This window comes from Oryza sativa, chromosome 12 (assembly GCF_034140825.1).
Source record: "Oryza sativa Japonica Group chromosome 12, ASM3414082v1".
In the NCBI taxonomy this organism is placed as follows: domain Eukaryota; kingdom Viridiplantae; phylum Streptophyta; class Magnoliopsida; order Poales; family Poaceae; genus Oryza; species Oryza sativa.
This window is the reverse complement of record NC_089046.1, coordinates 20,180,941-20,199,949: the sequence shown is the minus strand read 5'-3', so window position 1 is coordinate 20,199,949 and position 19,009 is coordinate 20,180,941. Positions and strand designations below refer to the sequence as shown.

At 41.3% G+C, this 19,009-nt stretch overlaps 3 protein-coding genes across 6 annotated transcripts; 1 reads left to right on the top strand and 2 right to left on the bottom strand.

Annotated features, from left to right (window-relative positions):
* Positions 1 to 997: 997 nt before the first annotated feature.
* On the top strand, positions 998 to 7,058 carry LOC4352326 (disease resistance protein RGA2). 3 transcript variants are annotated; one of them, XM_015764603.3, is made up of 4 exons: positions 998 to 5,220; positions 5,780 to 6,025; positions 6,541 to 6,653; positions 6,814 to 7,058. In XM_015764603.3, the coding sequence occupies exons 1-2, from the start codon at positions 1,491 to 1,493 to the stop codon at positions 5,863 to 5,865; spliced, it is 3,816 nt and encodes a 1,271-aa protein (XP_015620089.1). In that variant the 5' UTR covers positions 998 to 1,490; the 3' UTR covers positions 5,866 to 6,025; positions 6,541 to 6,653; positions 6,814 to 7,058. The 3 variants fall into 3 exon arrangements, with proteins under 3 accessions (XP_015620089.1, XP_015620088.1, XP_015620087.1); XM_015764602.3 differs by having other exon boundaries at positions 6,541 to 6,727; XM_015764601.3 differs by having other exon boundaries at positions 6,541 to 7,058.
* On the bottom strand, positions 6,958 to 10,178 carry LOC4352325 (protein CLT2, chloroplastic). Of its 2 annotated transcripts, none has more exons than XM_015764604.3 (10): positions 9,822 to 10,178; positions 9,567 to 9,712; positions 9,369 to 9,406; positions 8,840 to 8,955; positions 8,518 to 8,617; positions 8,393 to 8,428; positions 8,191 to 8,241; positions 7,936 to 8,059; positions 7,521 to 7,646; positions 6,958 to 7,393 (listed from the first exon to the last, which is right to left on the bottom strand). In XM_015764604.3, the coding sequence occupies exons 1-10, from the start codon at positions 9,956 to 9,958 to the stop codon at positions 7,236 to 7,238; spliced, it is 1,032 nt and encodes a 343-aa protein (XP_015620090.1). In that variant the 5' UTR covers positions 9,959 to 10,178; the 3' UTR covers positions 6,958 to 7,235. The 2 variants fall into 2 exon arrangements, with proteins under 2 accessions (XP_015620090.1, XP_066162461.1); XM_066306364.1 differs by having other exon boundaries at positions 7,521 to 7,637; positions 7,893 to 8,059; positions 9,822 to 10,146.
* Positions 10,179 to 12,750: 2,572 nt separating this feature from the next.
* Positions 12,751 to 16,393, bottom strand: LOC4352324 (heptahelical transmembrane protein 4). Its single transcript, XM_015764966.3, has 3 exons — positions 15,821 to 16,393; positions 15,301 to 15,640; positions 12,751 to 13,784 (listed from the first exon to the last, which is right to left on the bottom strand). The coding sequence occupies exons 1-3, from the start codon at positions 16,084 to 16,086 to the stop codon at positions 13,134 to 13,136; spliced, it is 1,257 nt and encodes a 418-aa protein (XP_015620452.1). The 5' UTR covers positions 16,087 to 16,393; the 3' UTR covers positions 12,751 to 13,133.
* Between the last annotated feature and the right edge of the window lie 2,616 nt (positions 16,394 to 19,009).

The window sequence follows — 19,009 nt, the reverse complement described above, 5'->3', positions numbered from 1 at the left end:
AAAGACATCGCCATGATAAAACCAAATTTTAAATAAATCTAAATTAACTTTTATGAAATTAGTACATTGTTTTCATCAAAATTTGAACCCAATAAATAAATAATTTTGGTTCATAATTTCTAATAAAACTCTTATATAGATTTTGTCAAAAAATAAATTTGTTCAACACTTTAAATTTTTCTTTTCGAATAATTATGCTCCATTTGATTTTATCATGAATAACTAAGGAGCGTATCCTATACACACAGGCCCTCGCGTGTACACACCGTGTACACCAACTAAAAATTATCACAAAAAATTCTAGAAAAATTCATACATGTACTTTCAATAGTATTACATCTACGTGCAAAGTCGCATCTTCAAATTCATTCTACATAGATAATAACAAAAAAGATAAAATTCTGACAAAATTGCAACCTTAAAACTGTCAGATTTTTTGTTTTTTTGTTACGGCTAAAATATAATGAATTTGACGTTAAGATTTTAACCCTAGGTGTAATACAATTGAAAGTATGTGTATGATTTTTTTATAAATTTTTTGGTGACATTTTTAGTTGGTGTGCACGTGAGTACACGTGAGGGCCTATGTGCATAGGATATGTTGCCGAATAACTATTTTTCACATTGTGAATTATGAAGTAGATAGCATTTAAATATGAGAAATAGGCGATATGGTCATTTTAGAAAAATCTAACAATTAATTCATTGTCAACTAATGGAATAGGGATAGAGGAGATCTAAATGAAAACTCAAGACGATGTAAGGAATGATGCAAAATTTAGGGGTATAGAAAAGATTGTGAAATTTTTCAGGGGTATTTAGGAAATTTTCTCCCAAAAGATTCCAGCCATGGCATGTTTTTTATATCTATCAGTAAATTACACAAATTTTGAGTGCTGTGTAACAAATTTTGCAAAAGTAAAAGTCAAAGAGTCTAACAAAATAAGAAAATAGGTTGAAAGTGCTGTAGAAGATAGAGGAATTGCCGGAGTTAGGTGGGAAATCACGTGAGTTCTGCCAATTCGGTGGCAAATTCATCCAGATCAATCCCCGTCTCCGGATCGAGAGAAAAGAAGAGGAACGGCGACGCGCGTGTACAGCCTCGCGCCGCCTCGCCTCGCCTCGCCTCGCCGGGGCCCACTCCGCCGCCTCTCCGGGAGCCGCAGCCCGCAGTTCGCCACCACCACGGTCCACGGTGCGCGCCCGCCGGGAGCACCAGCCGTCGGCGCCGGAATCGATCCCCCGTGCTGCCGCCTCCTGTGCGGGGACCCGAGCCAATGCCTCGCTTCGTCGCCTGCGGCTTCTGCGACCTCTTCGGGAGTACACATATGGATTTGAAGCACTGAAATCTTTTCTGTTTTTGTTGTTTCGCTGATAGTAGTTCTTGTCTTGTGGTGCGATCCGGTTTGTCTTCCTCCACACCACAAGATATTGCACTTATCGTTGGAAAACAGTGCGAAGAAAAGGAGGAAGAATTGGATCCGGTAGTAATGGAAGAAGCACTGGACTGGTCTTTCTGCGAACCCTTGCTGACAGTTGCCATATCTTTGATGGACAGAGCTTTATTCTACTTTGGTGGTGTCAAGGAGAAGGAGAAGGGGAGCAAGAAAAGATTTGGTGGTGTCGACAAGGAGAAGATATTGGAACGACTCGGACATGTTCGAGCAATATTCGATGAGTTCCGTCATCTGGTTCTGACCAATCTGAAAATTCCGTTCAGCTACAATCTTAAAGAAATCTGGAGTTTCAGGATTGACATTGAGGGGTTCGAGCACTGGATCGAGGAGATCGAATACCGTGGGCTGGTGGGACAGGGTCGCCACCCGACCTTCAATATTCTCAAGGCAAAGATCACCAACAAGTTTGCGAAATCTCCTGATTCGTATGCCATACGGGAAGGGCTGGATCACCTGATGAGGTTAGCGGATATTGCAGCACGAATACGGTATTTACGATTTGAGATCTCTGTATCCTCCAGCAGAACAACCACTCCGGTGGCAGTTGGCCGAGGGAGGGAGAAGGAAGATATAGAGGTGGTTAGCCGAGGGAGAGAGAAGGAAGAGATACAGCTCTTTGGCCGAGAGAGGGAGAAGGAGCAGATAGTGCAGTGGTTGATCAAGCAACCAGCTGAAAACTCTGAGTCTGAGATCTTCAGCACTGATCATATCCGGCTTTTTGCAATTCTGGGTGTGGCTGGCATGGGGAAAACTGCACTTGCCAAGGTAGCTTGCCAAGAACCCATTGTGTCAACCATTTTCGACTTTGTTGTGTGGGTTCAAGTGCCTTATGATTTCACTACAGAGACAATAGCAAAAATCATAATGGAAACTGTTACCAGTGTGTCGCCTGAATACTATAGTTTAAAGTTTCTGCAGCACGCTCTTACGGGCAAAAGGCTTTTGCTTGTTCTGGATGATACCTGGGAAGACGAAAGTGTGAAGAAGTGGGAAGCACTGGTGGCTACTCTCAGTAACTGTAAGAGAGGGAGCAGTATCCTGCTGACAACTCGAATGCAATCAGTGGTTGATATGGCAGCAGAAGCTGTAGGGTCTCCAGCTGAATGTCTGGAACTGGATGAATTGGGCAAAAGTGACAATCTCTTGTTGTTCATGAGTCGGTTGCCTTCTCAAGTGCATTCTGAAGGTTATTATCATCTTCGGTTGATCGGTGAACAGATAGCCGAAAATACTGGAGGATGCCCACTTGTAACAGAAAAGGTCGCTTCATGGTTGGGATCATGTGTGGAGAACCATCATTGGAATGCCGTCCTACAGAAAGGCTGGCAGAAACTGGGACTTAATGCCATTTTTGCAAGTTCTAGGTTGAGCTATGAACGTCTACCTTCAGAACTGCAAATTTGCTTTAGATACTTTAGTATATTTCCAAAGGGATACAAATTTAACAAGGTGGAATTAGCAAACATGTGGATTAGTTCTGGATTGATACCTTTTGGCTTATCGAAACAAGATGATACTGGCTTACAGCATAAGAAGGCTGCCTACCTGTTTAGTGCAGAGGATGTTGGGGAACAATACTTTGCTGCATTAGTAAGGAAATCGTTCTTTTGCCGTTTGCTGGAAACAGACCCTTCTAATGGAAATATGAAAGAATATTATGTCCTGCATAATTTGATGCATGACTGTGCACAGTTTGTTGCACGAAATGAATGCGCAAGAGTAGATGACAATAATTTTCAAGATGTCAGGCGGACAACAGTACACTTGTCTATTGCACATTGTGGCTCTTTAAGAGCAATCCCCCCTATAACAAATTTACGTACTCTTATTATACAAAGTGAATTTTGTCTTGATCAAGAGGCTGAACTTATGCTTGGAGAAGTTCTTCGTAAATCGGCACGCTTGCGTCTGCTATACTTGGATGTGCCATCCCTCTCTAATGCACTTGATGAAATCCCCAGTCTAACACAGCTCCGTTACCTCTTCCTGTTTTCATGTGATAAGTCTCATATTCGAAGTATCCTTAAACTCTGTCATCTGCAAGTGTTCAAGCTCAAATATTTCACAGGTAAACAAGCAGACTTGGATGGCATACGGAACATGCGTTTCTTGCGTTGTCTTCATGTTCCTGACAGTATGTTATCAAAGATACTTAAAACTGGGATGCCAACAACACTTCAGGAGTTACAAGAATTCGAGGTAGCTAAAAATGATGGTCACATGTTGAGTGCATTGAGTACTTTAACAAACCTTAAGCGACTCAGCCTAAGAAACCTCCAAAATGTCAGGAACTGTAAAGACGCAATGGAGATCAAATTAAAGGACAAACCAGACATGATGTTTTTGTCACTATCATGGAACAAACACTCAAATGATCCAGAGGATATAGATCATCAAATCATCGATAACCTAGAACCAAACAAAGGAATTCAGCAGTTGCATGTGTATGGATACAATGGAGTCCAACTTCCGGTTTGGATCGAGACTTCATTTCTCATCCATTTGGTGTCACTTGAGCTTCAATACTGCATGGAATGGAGGACCCTGCCATCATTTAAGGAGCTTAGTTCACTGAAGTATCTAAAGCTGGAACACCTTTTCCAATTAGGCTCGGTGATTGAGGAGCAATCTGGGAGCATAGAATCAGATAATGCATTTCTGCCCCCATTGCTCAATACGCTGATCGTCCGGTGGTGCCCTAACCTGAAGAAACTCCCTGCTTTACCTTGTACCCTTGAGAAATTAATAATAAGGCATGTTGGGCTTGCAGTTCTCCCTAGATTACATCAGGCATATGCTAGCACATGTGAATCATTATCAGTAGATTCGCGTCTTTCTCTTTTGCACATTGAAAGTTGTGCACATTTGACTTCTTTGGATGGTCTCCTAGATCAACAGCAACATCTTCAGCACCTCAAGACATTACTCGTGAGACATTGTGCAAAACTATGCCATCTACCGGCAAATGGTTTCACAGAATTACATCACTTGAATTTCCTAGAAATAGTTGCATGCCCAATGCTGAGGAATGTTAAGACTGACAGCAATCTGTTCCCTACATCACTCAATAACTTGGATATCAATCCATGCTGTCATATTGAGGCTTCAGTTCTCATGTCACTGCCAAACCTCACCTATCTCAGAAGGTTATCATTGGTCAGTTGCAGTAGTGTAGAAAAACTTCCATCAGATGAAGTGTTTAGGACACTGAAAAATCTCAATGATATGTTGATAGCCAGATGTGAAAGCTTGTTATCACTCGGTGGGCTTGGAGCTGCTGCCTCCCTGAGAACTCTATCAATCCTGTACTGTGACAAAATCTATTCTTCATCATCTCCACAGGCTGGCTGCTCCTTTATGCTATGGAAGCTCAAAGTTGATCGTGAAGCCATGTTGCTGGTGGAGCCAATAAAGAGCCTCAGGTACACCTTGGAGCTGCATATTGGTGATGATTATGCAATGGATTCCTTGCCAGAGGAGTGGTTGCTTCAGAATGCTTCTTCACTCCGTTTGATCGAGATAGGAGTTGCTAAGAATCTGCAGACCCTACCTACTCAGATGGAAAAGTTGGTATCACTACAGAGTTTGCATATCGAAAAAGCCCCTCGAATTCAGTTTCTCCCCAAGCTGCCATTTTCACTTAATAAGCTCACAATCTGGGGCTGTGACCCAAGGTTTCTGAAGCTCTATGAAAGGAATGTTGGTTCAGACTGGGGAAAAATTGAAAACATTGATCATGTGGATATGAAAGCCTACTCTGAAGGTGCACTTTCTTTCTATTCTGAACTTTTATCTTTTCCATGCAACAACCAACTTTATGTTATTGTGTCTTTGATCAATTAGATATTTATTATTCACTCACCTCCAAGCATTATGATTTGCACTCAATGCTGAGGGCGCGCTTACACATCCTGAATTCATCCTCTGTTAAAATCCCACTTGTCCTGTTCCTACCTCTGCTACTCGACAAGATGCTGTAACACTTAGCAATTTCGTACAATTGTTTTATTGTCCTGACCTTCTATATGAAACCAACTATCCTCAATTATTACCGTTAAAGGATTATGGTACAAAATAAGGTTACTCTTTTTTTTTTTACAGACATACAGTTGCTTGTTCAGAAACTCTGTTTGTCTCCTGTAACATGAGAACTTTTGTTTTGACCTTACTGGCATTCTAGAAAGAATGATCTATCTTCCATGTCTACAGTGAACATTCAGCTCATAAAATGTCTTTTCTGGAGCATTTTAGATGCTTCTGCTGCATATAGCTGTTAATACTTTACACTCTTTGCATATCCTTATGTACGAATTTATATGCAGAAACAAGCGATGATGATGATGATAAGATTCAGCATTTCGATGACAGCATCAGCTATCCTTCCAGCCAATTTATTGTCATAGACTAAATACCTGTGCAGCATGTGGAGACATTTGTCTAAGACTAAGAAATGGCTGAGCATTTGGATATGATTCAAATCTTGCTCCTGGTAAAGTGCAATGCCAGAATGAGGTCTTACAGACTCACTTTACGTTCTGTGGTAGCACTGAATGATATGAACTTCATAGGTAATGCTCTCATACCAAATATTTTACTCTTTCTTCAAACCCTAAATATTTTACTTTTAAATTTGGCATGCAATTCCGGTCACGTGGCAGATCAAGGAAAATTCTTACTTGATTCTTGCAATATAGAAGACAAAATATTTCATAAAAAGGCTAGTGCAAAACTGCAAAGCAATACTGAGAAGTCTGAGATGCGTCTTTTGCTGCCTTTTTTGCACAAACCAAATGGATCATACACTCTGAAGTTTTTGCATCTTTATCTTGTCTGAAATTTCAGAACCACAATGCATTACTTATATAGTACATAATCATACGCAAAAGACAAACACGAAACATATACAAGCAAAGGCATCACTCCTTTGCACCTAGTCCACTAGAATGGTTCCATCCCAAAGCATCCAGTTTTTTCTTTTTGGCCATGTTTGATTTTTTTTTTCAGCAATAGACCATGTGTGAAGTGTGAATTGTGATTGTTGATTTGTTGAATTCGAACTGATCATAGCTAGATTGGCATGCAGACCCGGATTCCAGGGAGGGTCCAAACTCCAGACGATACAGCATGCAGTTTTGCAGTGTGGTGACTAATAACCACACCAGCAGGTTCAGTATGAAGCCATGAAGAGATTGGATGGTAATCAGCTATTCATCTGCAGACTGGATCACAGGAATCTGGAGTGTGATGCCAGAAGCATACTCACTGATGATGTATATATGTGCTGATGAGTAGTTTAAGCACAAGAATTCTGCTTTACTCATGAGTCCTGACATAAGTTTTCTTATCTATTACGTAGGTGGTACATCTCTGATGGGATTACTGTGCCTAAGGCAGTTTCTGATTGTTCTGTGCATGAATGTTGTGTTGCATTTGGGTTTTAAATCAATGGAACTGGCCACTGGGTAAGGGATTTGTACTGGAATTGTAGAATTAGTCTCAATTTGTACCAAATCCATTACAATTATTTTTATATTTTTGAGAACACACAGGCTACAGGAGTATAATATAACTATATATGGCCTGACGGCCATCCTACGTACACGTGCTGCTTGAATTTTGAGTTCAAATAAATCAACGTATTCACAAATTTGAATGTGTTATGTCATGCCCTTCAGTTTGGAACCCTATTTCACTATGTTGCAACTCAAATAAATCAGTAAAATCCCGTAGCGTGTCAGATGAGCCGGACAGTGTTTGGTTGATTCAGTCACTTTATCTTCACTCAATCTTGGATTGTTTCTTCGATGATTGCGGAAGGTTATATATAATCAGCCCCATCAGCAATACCACACCGCCTAGGATGAAAGATGAACTTAACTCTGCGCCATGAGGGATGTAGGGCAACGGAAGTGAAAGTATGTAGATTGATATTGGCACTGCAATAGAAACAAACAGCAATCAGCATCCGTCATTGAGATACTGTTCTTCAGGTTGGACACAAATCAGAAGAAACAATTAGATGCAAAAGCAGGAGGGGGAGCAAAAGTTGGGGAAAAAGAAAACCTGCTGAAGTAGCAGTAAGCGAAGCAACCAGCGCAGATGACAGCTTCACCAAATTGAGCAATGCGATATTGAAGGCCATATTCACCAATATAAACAGCAATGGTAGAAATGGAGCTCCTCCACAATCTACAAGTTACAGAAAATGAGCATTATATGCTTCCATTATAAAGAATGAATAGACTTTAGGACTCCTGAACCACTAATACCAACGAAAATGTCAATTTGAAAGGCATTAAGTTGCTCACAATTCAAATAAAAATGTCAATTTGAAAGGCATTAAGTTGCTCACAATTCAAATAGCTACACATTACAGGCCCAAAGACTCATAAAGTCACTTCTTGTACTACCAACACTTCAGCTAACGTGGGGTACTTTTGGATGTGTAGATATATAAATTCCAGGCAAGAAGCATTACCAATCAGACTATCATCGACATTTAGGAAGCACTCAGCACCACCATTTAAATAAGCAGGAAGCTCAGCAAACTTTATTCCCTTCAAATTAGAAAGAAGTGGGAGAAGAAGAAAGACAAAGAGAGCCTGCAGATAAAAATATATTAAATAAAAATGTAGGGTGTGAGTTCAGACTATATATGGTCATGCAGAGGAGGAGAGAGAAAAAAATGAAAACTGCAATGGAGACAATCATTGTGTTAAATTAAAAAAATCACCTGAAATCCTGACCCAAACGAATTAACCACAAAGATATCTGGGCGCCTCCCCTGTACAGGCAGATGAATGTCATGCAGTAAGATTTCTAAACATTTGGACAGGCAGATGAATGTCAGGAGGTTATAAACCTAATTCAGGAGTTTTTGACCAATGATGAAATTATGATCAGGCACATAAATAGGAGTAAAGAGTGAGAAGAACCTTAAGACGCTTTGCACCATCAATGAAAACAGATTCCTGCAGCAGAACTTTGTATTTCAGACAAGTACAAGGAAAGCCGTAAAATGAACAGTATGAAATAATGTAAAGAGTGTAAGCAGTTGAACCTTCAGAATTGAAGCACCTGCTTGAAATGCTGATGATGCAACCATCAGTGCTAGCCAAATAAACTTGACTTCAGACAGAAATTGACCCTCATTCGCTCCACTGCAAAAGCAGAGTTTTGAGATGACCAACCAATCTTAATAACTTATAACAGTATGAAGTAACCACTTGATGTCAGAATTAGACTAAGAACAGTTTTTAGCAAAAAATCGCTATTGTGCGATGATCTCTGGTGAAAGGCACAAGTGCATGTGCAGCAACTCTTTCTCCAAACATATTTGTTGTGTGAAAATTACCAGATAAGAAATATCTCAAATGGCATACCTTGCAACAGCAAGAATCACACCAGAAGCAACAAGGAAACAACCAATGATTTGCCTCATTGAATACGTTCTTCCCAACAGCAGCGCAGAGAAGATAAGCTGCCACACCAGGAATGACTGCAGCACATATTCAGAAGAAAATTACTCCATCAGCATTGGACAGAGGTAACAAGGTTCGATACTGATAAGTGATAATCGAATAGTAAGATTGTTCTTTTTTATAGTTAAAATTGGTACTATTAGGACATTGTAGGAAATTGGTATTATTAATTAGGTTTAAACTAATAATCAAACAAGATTGTTACTGTCTATAGGTGAAGTTTATATTATTAGAACATAGCAGGATAACCAATAACCTAACCTTAGGGTGGTTCAAATAAATAGTTTTGCAGAATCCATAAATAGTATTACACTAAAACATGAATTCATCACAAAAGAAATATATAACCAAGTACTAATGTAACTTGATACAAAATAACCAAACAGAGATGAAAAACTGGTTATAATTCAAATCAACAAAAGCAAAATACCTGGGACAGTATAGGAATAGCAGGCCCAGGAAGCATAGCTGCAGATTCCAGAAACAACAACCAATTAATCAACACAAACAAACAACCACAATACCATACCGAAACTCTAATGGTCTGCAAGAACTGCAGTTGAACTGTAATTGCTACTAGAACTTTTCATAGAGTGGCCACTTCTTTGGAGATTGAAAAGAACATTACCTCCTGCAGACATGCCGGCCGCAAGCCCGAGGGCCTCCAGCAAGCCGATGGCGGCCAACCGGCGCTTCGGCAGCGCCAGCATGTCCCCCGTCACCACCCCCGCGCGGTACCTCGCGTAGAGTATCGAGAAGTACACGGCGACGTACCTACGCTCGAACCACAGCACACAAATCAGTGTCAACCCCAAAAAAAGAACACGGGTTCGCGAATTCCGTCGAACACCTCGCGCGCGCGCAAGCGCGGGGTCGGCCTTACCCGAAGGTGGTGAGCTGGGCGAGGAAGAACGGGTACTGCTTGAGCGGCACGAGCGCGAGCTTGTACAGCACGCGGTTGGCGACGGCCAGCGCCACCACTGCCGCCGACGCCGCGGCGATCGCCGGCGACGAGCTCATCGCAAAAAAAGGGTCAGTTACTCGACGCAGAGCTGGGTCTCACAACCACGCCCATGCACGAGGCCTAGAAGACGGAATCGGGAACGGAATACCACGGCGTACGGCACGGCGGCGCCGGCGGCGGCGGTGAGCGGCGGCGCGTGGGTTGCTTTCTTGCCGTGGGAGTGCGGGTTCTCTCCTCCTCCTCCCTTTGCAAGTTTGCATCCCCATGGTTTATGGTGCTTTTTCAATTTGACCCCTGGATTTTGTAGCTATTGGAAAATGGGGGGTGCCACGTGAGAATTTCTTATTTTTAGACCTTTTTATTTTCTTAATTTTAAAATTAGACCTTTTTAAAAATATTTTTAGAAACTGAACTTTTGGCCGCGTTGCAGCGTTGTTTGGCCCGCCAAACACGGTGACATGGTAAGGGTCTGACGTGGCCGAACAACACTATAAGTCAGCTATGCGTGACGTGACAGAGTTATTTGGTCACGCAAAGGATTAGACTTGAAAATATTTTTTGAAAAGATCTATTTACAGAAGGTTAAAATATAAAAAAAATCCACCACGTGAGGAAGTGGAGAATTTCCTTCGGGTATTAAACTTAAAAAGAAAATTTTCATATAAGTCCCTTTGTAGAAGGGTATTTCGAAGTCAGCCCTTTGACCTCGAAATAATGGGTTCTTGCCTTCTTGGTGTGCGTGTCCTATACTTGTATCTTCGCCTGCAGACTTTGACCCGTATCTGTGAACTAGCGTTCTGATTTTGGATAATACCAGGGGCTCAAACGGAAGCTAAAACTAGGAGAGATTTTCATTTTTTTTAAAGAAATTATTCGAGTGTAATTTACACCGAATCTGTACGACTGTACCTGTAAAGACAGATGAAAAAAGAAAGGTTAAAAAAGAAGTAGCAATAATAATTTAGTGGTTAGTGCTTGTGTGAAAACAAGGGAGCAAAGGAGAATTCCTTCCTTGGGTAACAAACCTTTGCGAAAGAAGAGTCAATAACTTTTAACTTTAAAAACTGAGTCTATAACTTGGTTGACAAGGTTGGCATACCTTGGATCATCTGTCTTTGATGGTGTCATCAGCAAAATTACATTTTGGCCTGGTTTAGTTCCCAACTTTTTCTTCAAACTTTCAACTTTTCCGTCACATTGTTCCAATTTCAATCAAACTTTCAATTTTGACGTGAACCAAACACACCCTTTGATGGCTGATCATAGATTTATAATACTTCCTTTGTTTCAGGTTATAAAATGTTTTGGTTTTAGTCAAAATCAAACTACTCTAAGTTTAACTAATTTTATAGATAAAAGTAATAATATTTTTAACCCAATACTAATATATTATGAAAATGTATTCAATTATAGATTTAATGAAACTATGCTGGTGTTGTAAATATTGTAGGATCGAATCACAAGAACTAAGCCAACCAGAGGGGGGTGAATGGTTGAGATACCCAAAAACCAAAAACTTTTAGCGGAAATAAAAGTTACCCTCGAAATCGATGGATCGCGGTCTGACCGAAGTAGTAGCGCCGGTCTGACCGTCTGATGAACGTCGATCTAACCGATGTAGATTGATCGGTTGAACCGCCGAAGTCGCCTGCCGCGCCTATCGCCGTTGCCGGTCGGACCGCCCGTATGCCGCCGGTCTGACTGCTGCGTGCCGCCGGTCTGACCGCCGGTATATCGTCGGTTAGACCGCCGAAACCTGATGAAACACAAATCGAAGAACTCTTAAAGTAGATGACGACTTTATTACTTCTCTCTGTGTTTACAAAGTGCACCAACAGCACTCCTTACAAAAATCTCGACTAAACTCGAAACCCTAACTAAACTAGCTCTCAAAGCTATACAAAAACGATACCGGGAAGCCTCATGCTCCCCCTCTATTTATACATGAGGTAGGCAGCCTAAAGCCACGAACCAAACTCATACTAAGAGTCCTAAACACCTTAGGAAACCCTCTAGTACAAGAAACAAACTTAACATAACCAATCGTACCAAATTTGGACTCCTTCCAAATTCGACTCCGCATCCCATACGCACACAATACCTCCATCGTATGCCACATGGAATCTCCATTTACCACGTGCATCAACTCTAGCCTTAGTATCCCGCATGATATCTGACCACTACGGTCATCGTCTTACCACCAAACCGACTCCCGGTCCATCACCGCAAATACTCTCCCGAGGCATCGAGTCACCTACACATGAAACAAACAAAGAAACCATATTCCGAGACCAAGCTATCTCCAACTTGACTCATTAGTAGCAAACAACAGTATTATATACGTATAGTATCCATCTAGAAGCCATAACCATGAAACAATCATGGATATCCAAAGGAACAACCCGAAACCGAAACCGACACAGCGTCAGCCGGTCAGACCGCGTGATCACCGCCGGTCTGACCGGCATACACCACCTGGTCGGACCGGTCACATAAAATCACAGCGAATCCGATCATCACCTGAAAATTGATTATCTCCAAAACCACTTCGACGATAATCTCCAAATATCAAAACCAATAATTACATATGCCAATTGTTCATCACAGAATCAAAATCAAAACACACGTTGATCTTACAAATATTACTACTTTTTTCTATAGAATTAGTCAAACTACTCTTTTGACCAATATTAAAATGTCTTGTAACATGAAACGGAGGGAGTACATGGACAGGAATGTACAAACTAATTAATCTTTGATTTAAAAACTGAGAGATCATATTTATAACCGTGGCGAAGACCCAATTTATTCCATTTATTCATGTACAGGCACCGCCGATCCCAATCGATTATTGGTAATTACCCAAGTGTTATTTGCTTACTACTACAAATTACATCTCACGCCCAATCAATCCGGCCTCTGTTTTTACATAATCAAATCATCACCTCTTTAACCCACTAAAAACACACTACTCCCCTCTTTTTACACAGCTACATATATTTATTTTGGGACGAAAATTTAAACTACATAGCTACACTTATTTTAAACGGAAGAAGCACGGATTGTCTAATCCCATGCATATCTCATCCTTTTTTCCATCAAGTTGGAATGGCAGTTATTTTTACAGACAACAATTGTGTCCAAACCACCACCAGTGAGCTCAGTTAAAATTCTCATTTTCTTTGGTAAAATGAATCCACTTCACACTCTCGGTGTCATGGCGAGATGACGTCAGCATTTGACAGCGTCCCGCCACTTGAGGTACTCGAGGGCGCCGAGGTAGTGGGCGTAGGCGCCGGCGACGACGAGGAGGTGGAACAGCTGGTGGCTGTGCCCGACGAGGTCGAACCGCCCGGGGAACCACCGCTCGGGCACACGCGCGGCGTACACGGCAACGCCGAGCGCGTAGAGCGCGCCCATGGCGGCCTCGCACCGCGCCGACGTCGCCGCCTCCCGCACCGTGCCGCCGTAGAGCACCATCTTGTGCGCGACGGGGACGACGCCCGACGCGGCCAGCCCGGAGAAGAGCGCGGCGCGGAGCGGGCGCAGCCTGGGGGACTGGAACGCCGGCACCAGCGATGCCGTCACGGTGGCGGCGCCGGCGCAGGCGATGGCGGCCGTGTAGGCGCGGCGGAGCCAGGGGTCGCAGAGGAAAGAATAGTGGACGATGGGGAGGAAGGAGGCGACGATGAGCGCGGCGATGCCGGCGTAGTCGAGGCGGAGGGTGACGTAGTTGGCGCGCTCCGAGTGGCACAGGAGGAGGTGGCACGCCGTGCTTGCCAGCAGGCACGCCATCGCGCCGCCCAGGTAGGCGAACACCGGCCACCGTGTGATCGGCTCGGCGATGGCGGCGGCGGTGGCGGCAGTGACCTTGCCGGCGTCCTGCAATGACAAGAGGGCGGGTTAGGTTTCTTGCCGGATTAAGTACGGTGCATCGAGCCACCGACGAAATTAAAGGTTGTGTTTGATTATGAAGGTTGGGAATATTTTTCTCAGGCACAGAAATGGAGCAACTTATTAACGCGTGATTAATTAAACATCAGCTTAAAAAATAAAAAAAAAGATTAGTGTGATTTTTTAAAGCAACTTTTCTATAGAAATTTTTAAGTAGTTTGGAAGTATGCGCGTGAAAAACGAAATAGGAGAGGTTAGGAAGAGTCACTACCGAACTCAAAGTTTGCGTAATGTACCGAACATTAGATGGTAAAGTAAAATAGTGAAATTCAGTTATCGTATAAGTTTATAAATCAAAACATATAGGATAAATTAATACTCTCTCTATCCCAAAATATAAGGGATTTTAGGTGATATTTTGGAACGGAGGGAGTACGTAGTTCGTATCTGCTATCTTATCAAATTGATTAATTTATTCACCGAGAATAAGAGGACCATAATCAACGTTGACACTAGCTAATCAATCTGTTGGCAAGAATCAAAACTATTCCACTACTCAAAACTACCTTTTCGAGATAATTCATTATGATTAGCACAACATGACAAGATATATAACCAAAACCAAATCAAGCCATGCACTTATTGTACTGCGCCGAAAAAAAAGTAAAATATGGACAAATCATGTACAAATCGAGCTTATTAAGAGGAACTATAGCTAGCTTTGTAAGCATAACTGCATAAGGACTGATCGTATAAATGCAACACATGCAGTGGTAGTACACCATCACAACATTTAAAGCTGCCAACTAACTAAAAATTAATTAGGACATGTAACCACCAACCTGAGATCGGTCAGTGCTCTGACAGGCCATGTCAACCAGAACAACACAAGAACCACATGACACACATGACATTGGTAGCTACCTCTATACTACTAAGACCAAGACTAAGACAAATTACAAAACAGATGTACTTTCCACAGTTTCAAATTATTTCTCGTATTTGTTTTATCATGAAACAAATATTTTAATCTTTAACCACCATATTTTTATAAAATCATAGTATAGCTTAACATTATAAGATTTATATTTTTAGATTCACCAAAAAATACTTTCATAATATATAATTCAGATATCGTTAAACTACACTAATTTCTAGAAACTAATGGTTAAAAAGAAACTAATGGCTGCGTTTGATCCTTTGCAAAAGAGAGATATTTTTAGTGCATGTAAAACGAGAAAGCTCATTAACACATGATTAATTAAGTATTAATAATTATAAATTGAAAATGGATGCATTTGAATGTTTTAAACAACTTCTATATAGAATTTTTTTTAAAAAAAACGTAGTATTATTTTATAGTTTGAAAAGTGCTAACAGAAAATGTGGAAGTTGAAGAAAAGAACTAGGCCTTAGAACAAACCTAGACCGACAAGTAATTCGAAACGGTGGAGTAGAGAAAATCAATAGGCAAACAGATAGTAGTAATTAAGTAGCATAGTACCTGGATGGCATGTTGCCGCACATTGTGGAGGTGAGAGAAGGAGGAGGAGGAGGTGTAACAGGAGGATGTGTTGGTTGGACAGCTGGTTGAGATCTGCTCATGTTGAGACAAATCTGCTGGATCATGCAGCAGGAGACAGGCTGCTGCTGCAAGTGCCTCATGCCTCAGCACCCTTGTCATGTTGCTCATCACCATCAGATCTCCATGGATGTAGTAGTAGTCCATAGCTGTTGCATTGCTCCTGCTTCTGCTGCTGTTGCTGTGAAGATTGTCACCACTTGGGATCACCATTGCTGTGAATATTGCCAGGCAGAGGAACAGCAAGAACCCTATCAAGTGCCTGCAGAGTAAATAGTATCAGGTTCAGCAAATTGTGCTGACAAAAGTGATGTTAATGAACAGTAATATCTTTTACAGTTTTTGGAGTCGTGGTATCTCTCGGTACCTCTCAAGAACTGTAAAATGCTCCAATTTTTACGCTCCGAAAAGAAAATTATTAGAACTGGAGGAAAGGGCTTACGTCCAGACGTTGAGGGTCTCGTTGTGGATAGAGAAGATGCTAAGGATGGTCTCCTTCATCGGCCACTCGCACCGGTAGTAGCCATGGATGAACTCGTTGTCCTTGAGCCATTCGGGCAGCTCCTCATAGCCCACTAGCTCGCACTTCTTGGTCTTCGTCTTCATCTTCTTCGCCTTGTCGTCGTTGGCACCGCATTTGCATGTGCCACACGAAGAGGTGGTAGGAGAAGCCATTGTTTCCTCCTCCTCCAAGCTCATCATCTCCATGCTCTTTCAGCTCTTGGACACGACAATGTATCCAAGGCTGGTTTCAGGTAATTCAGACAGCCAAGGAGAAGAAGAAGACGACCTTTCTTGCACACAACAATGCGAGGAGGCAGCTACGATGTGATGCACCACAAGACAAGGAAACAAGCAGGAGAAGAAAACCAAGAAATGCTGACAATGGTGGTGGTTAGCTCTGCATTCTGCAAAGCTAGAGAGAGAAGATGACTAGTGTTGTGTGCTGTGTTCTTGGAGAGAAGTAGACACCTCTGCTTCTCTATATATAAACCACTCTCACTCTCTCTCTCTATGAAGGCTGTGTTTAGTTCACACTAAAATTGAAAGTTTGGTTGAAATTCGAACGATGTCACGGAAAAGTTGAAAGTTTATGTGTGTAGAAAAGTTGGAAGTTTGAAGAATAACTTTGGAACTAAACACGGCCGGAAAATGCTGCTCCCTTTGTGCAAGAGTTGCAGGCAATTGGGATCAAAGAGGCTATATTCTAATAATATTCGAGTTTCAGATAGTTGATTCCCTACACAATGATGCGAAGATTCCAATGGCTTGTGGCATAGTAGTTGTGGGTTGATGACTTGATGTGATAGAGAGAGGAGGGTTAGCTAGTGGTTGATATTGCTTTGCCCCATGTGTGTTTAAGGGAGTGAAGGATCTGTCCCATGTGTGCATTTTTTTGGGGTGTTCTTGGTAGAGAAATGGTAATTAAATTATGCAAGTTAGGGGGTGAAATTTTCTTGTAGAATTTGTTTTGCATGGAGTAGTGAACATTGGTACAATAAGTGGTTTCTTCCAAGAAATCAAACAAAAATCAGATCACCTTCGAATTCTCATCTTCTTTTTGTACTATTTGTTTGGTGCAATCTTTTTTTTTCTTCCTTTTTTTTTTTGGGGGGGGGGGGGTTTGGATGGAGTACCATTTCCAAAATAGAGAAAGAAACATTAATTAATCTACTAGTCCTAGTTGGACAAGAAACACAAAATTAAATTATAAAGTTAGCACTAGTAGGAGCCAAAATCTCATGCTGTCTTTGGTGCCTTGATTGGTTTTGTCACTTTTGCACTCCTTGTACCTCGTAGTGTTCCCTTGTGCAAGCTGTGCACAAGCGATGCACATGTACTATGGCAAATTAAATCTCCATTTATTATTGTCCACAAAAAGATTTTTTTTAAAAAAATCTGCAGATTGGCGAAAATTTCTTAAGTAGTACTAGAAAACATATATACACCCTTGATCAGAGATTTGCAGATTATCTGATCAGTGATACTGTCTCAGATAATGAGGACTACTCATGTACCCTTGATATAGTGATAAAATCAATTTTAGTTGATGCGTTACAACTGTCTTGTGCATCTCATCAACTGAACTGTCCATGCACAAATTAAACGGGTTAAACTGTTCTATGCATCCATCTATGAATAGTAATGTAGGTATGATGCTTCTCTGTAGGTCCATGTATTATGAATAGTAATCCATCTATGCAAAGTTTTTTTTTTTGCATATTCTTAAAAAAAAGTTATCGGTTGAGGGATCCACGTGCCACATAGAAATCTCTTGGAAACAATACAGCAAGTCAAGTGTAAGCTGCAATAATGTTAGTATCAACTAAACCTTTTTAAAACAATAAAAACCTTCTTGTACTTAGGCTGCGTTCAGGAGGGGTTAGGAACCCCTCATCTCCAACACGCAAAACGAAGCACATATTATTACATGATTAATTAAATATTAACTATTTTTTTTAAAAATAAATTAATATGATATTTTAAAACAAATTTCGTATAGATATTTTTTAAAAAAAACATATCATTTAGCAGTTTGAAAAGTATGCGCGCGATAGGTGTCACATCCTGATTTTCGTTTCAGGATTTATAAATTATTTAATAAATTATTAATAGAATTTATATTAAATGATCTTTAATTTTTAAGTGAAGTAAAATGTGGGAAATAAAATTTCTTAAATCTAAAGCATGGATGGATTTAATTTTTGTTAAATTCTCCATGGTTAAGTCAACTCTCTGAAATTTTCTCGGATTTTTCAGAGCTCAATTCTTAAATAATACAAAGAACAGTTCAGTAATTATTTGATTATTAATGATCTAAGTATAATTGTTAAGAGCTTTTCTTGTTTAAAAATCCTTAACTTATAAATTGTTGTTTAAAAGGAATTATTAGAAATGATTTTAAAAGCCTAAAAGAGAAGATCTAATTTTAATTTGCTAAATCTCAATATAAAAAGGGGCCAGATAAAATTTCATTAAATACTTTGCTTAATTCTATAATTCCTAGATTTTTCTGGGATTTATTTGAGCTAAGGAAGTATTTTTAATAAATGGAATTGCATTTAAGCAATAATTTAATTGAAAAAGGTTTTAAAAAGTCTTCTTTTGGCTTTGGGCCGAAAGCCGGCCCAAAACCCTTCTCTCTCTTTCCCTCGGCCCAGCCGGCCCAGTCCGCCGAGCCGCCGCTCTCCTCTCTCTCTCAGCCGCTGACAGGTGGGCCCCACCTGTCAGGTTCGTCTTCCTCGAGCCGCCGCTGCCGCCCGAAACCCTAGCGCGCCGCCGTCGCCGTTTCCTTCCAAATCCGGCCGCTCCTTTCCTTCTCCGGCCGAATTGATTGAGGGGAAACAATCTCCGGGATCTCCTCTACCTTTTCTCCTTTGGAAACATCGGCTAAATCGTTTTGGAAGTTCGTGGAATAGAGTTCGATTCGGATCGGCCTCTTTCCTTCAAGCCGCGAGCTTTCCTTCTCGTCGCCGGCCGCCGTGGGCCTTTGCCGCCGCCTCCTTGCACCTATATAAGGACCCCCAAGCTCCCCTCTACCCGTCGCCTCCTTTGCCTTAGCCTGCCGTCGCGTCTAGCGCCGCCTCCGCGTAGCCCTAGTCGCCGCCATCGTTGCCGTCGGTTCAGCCGC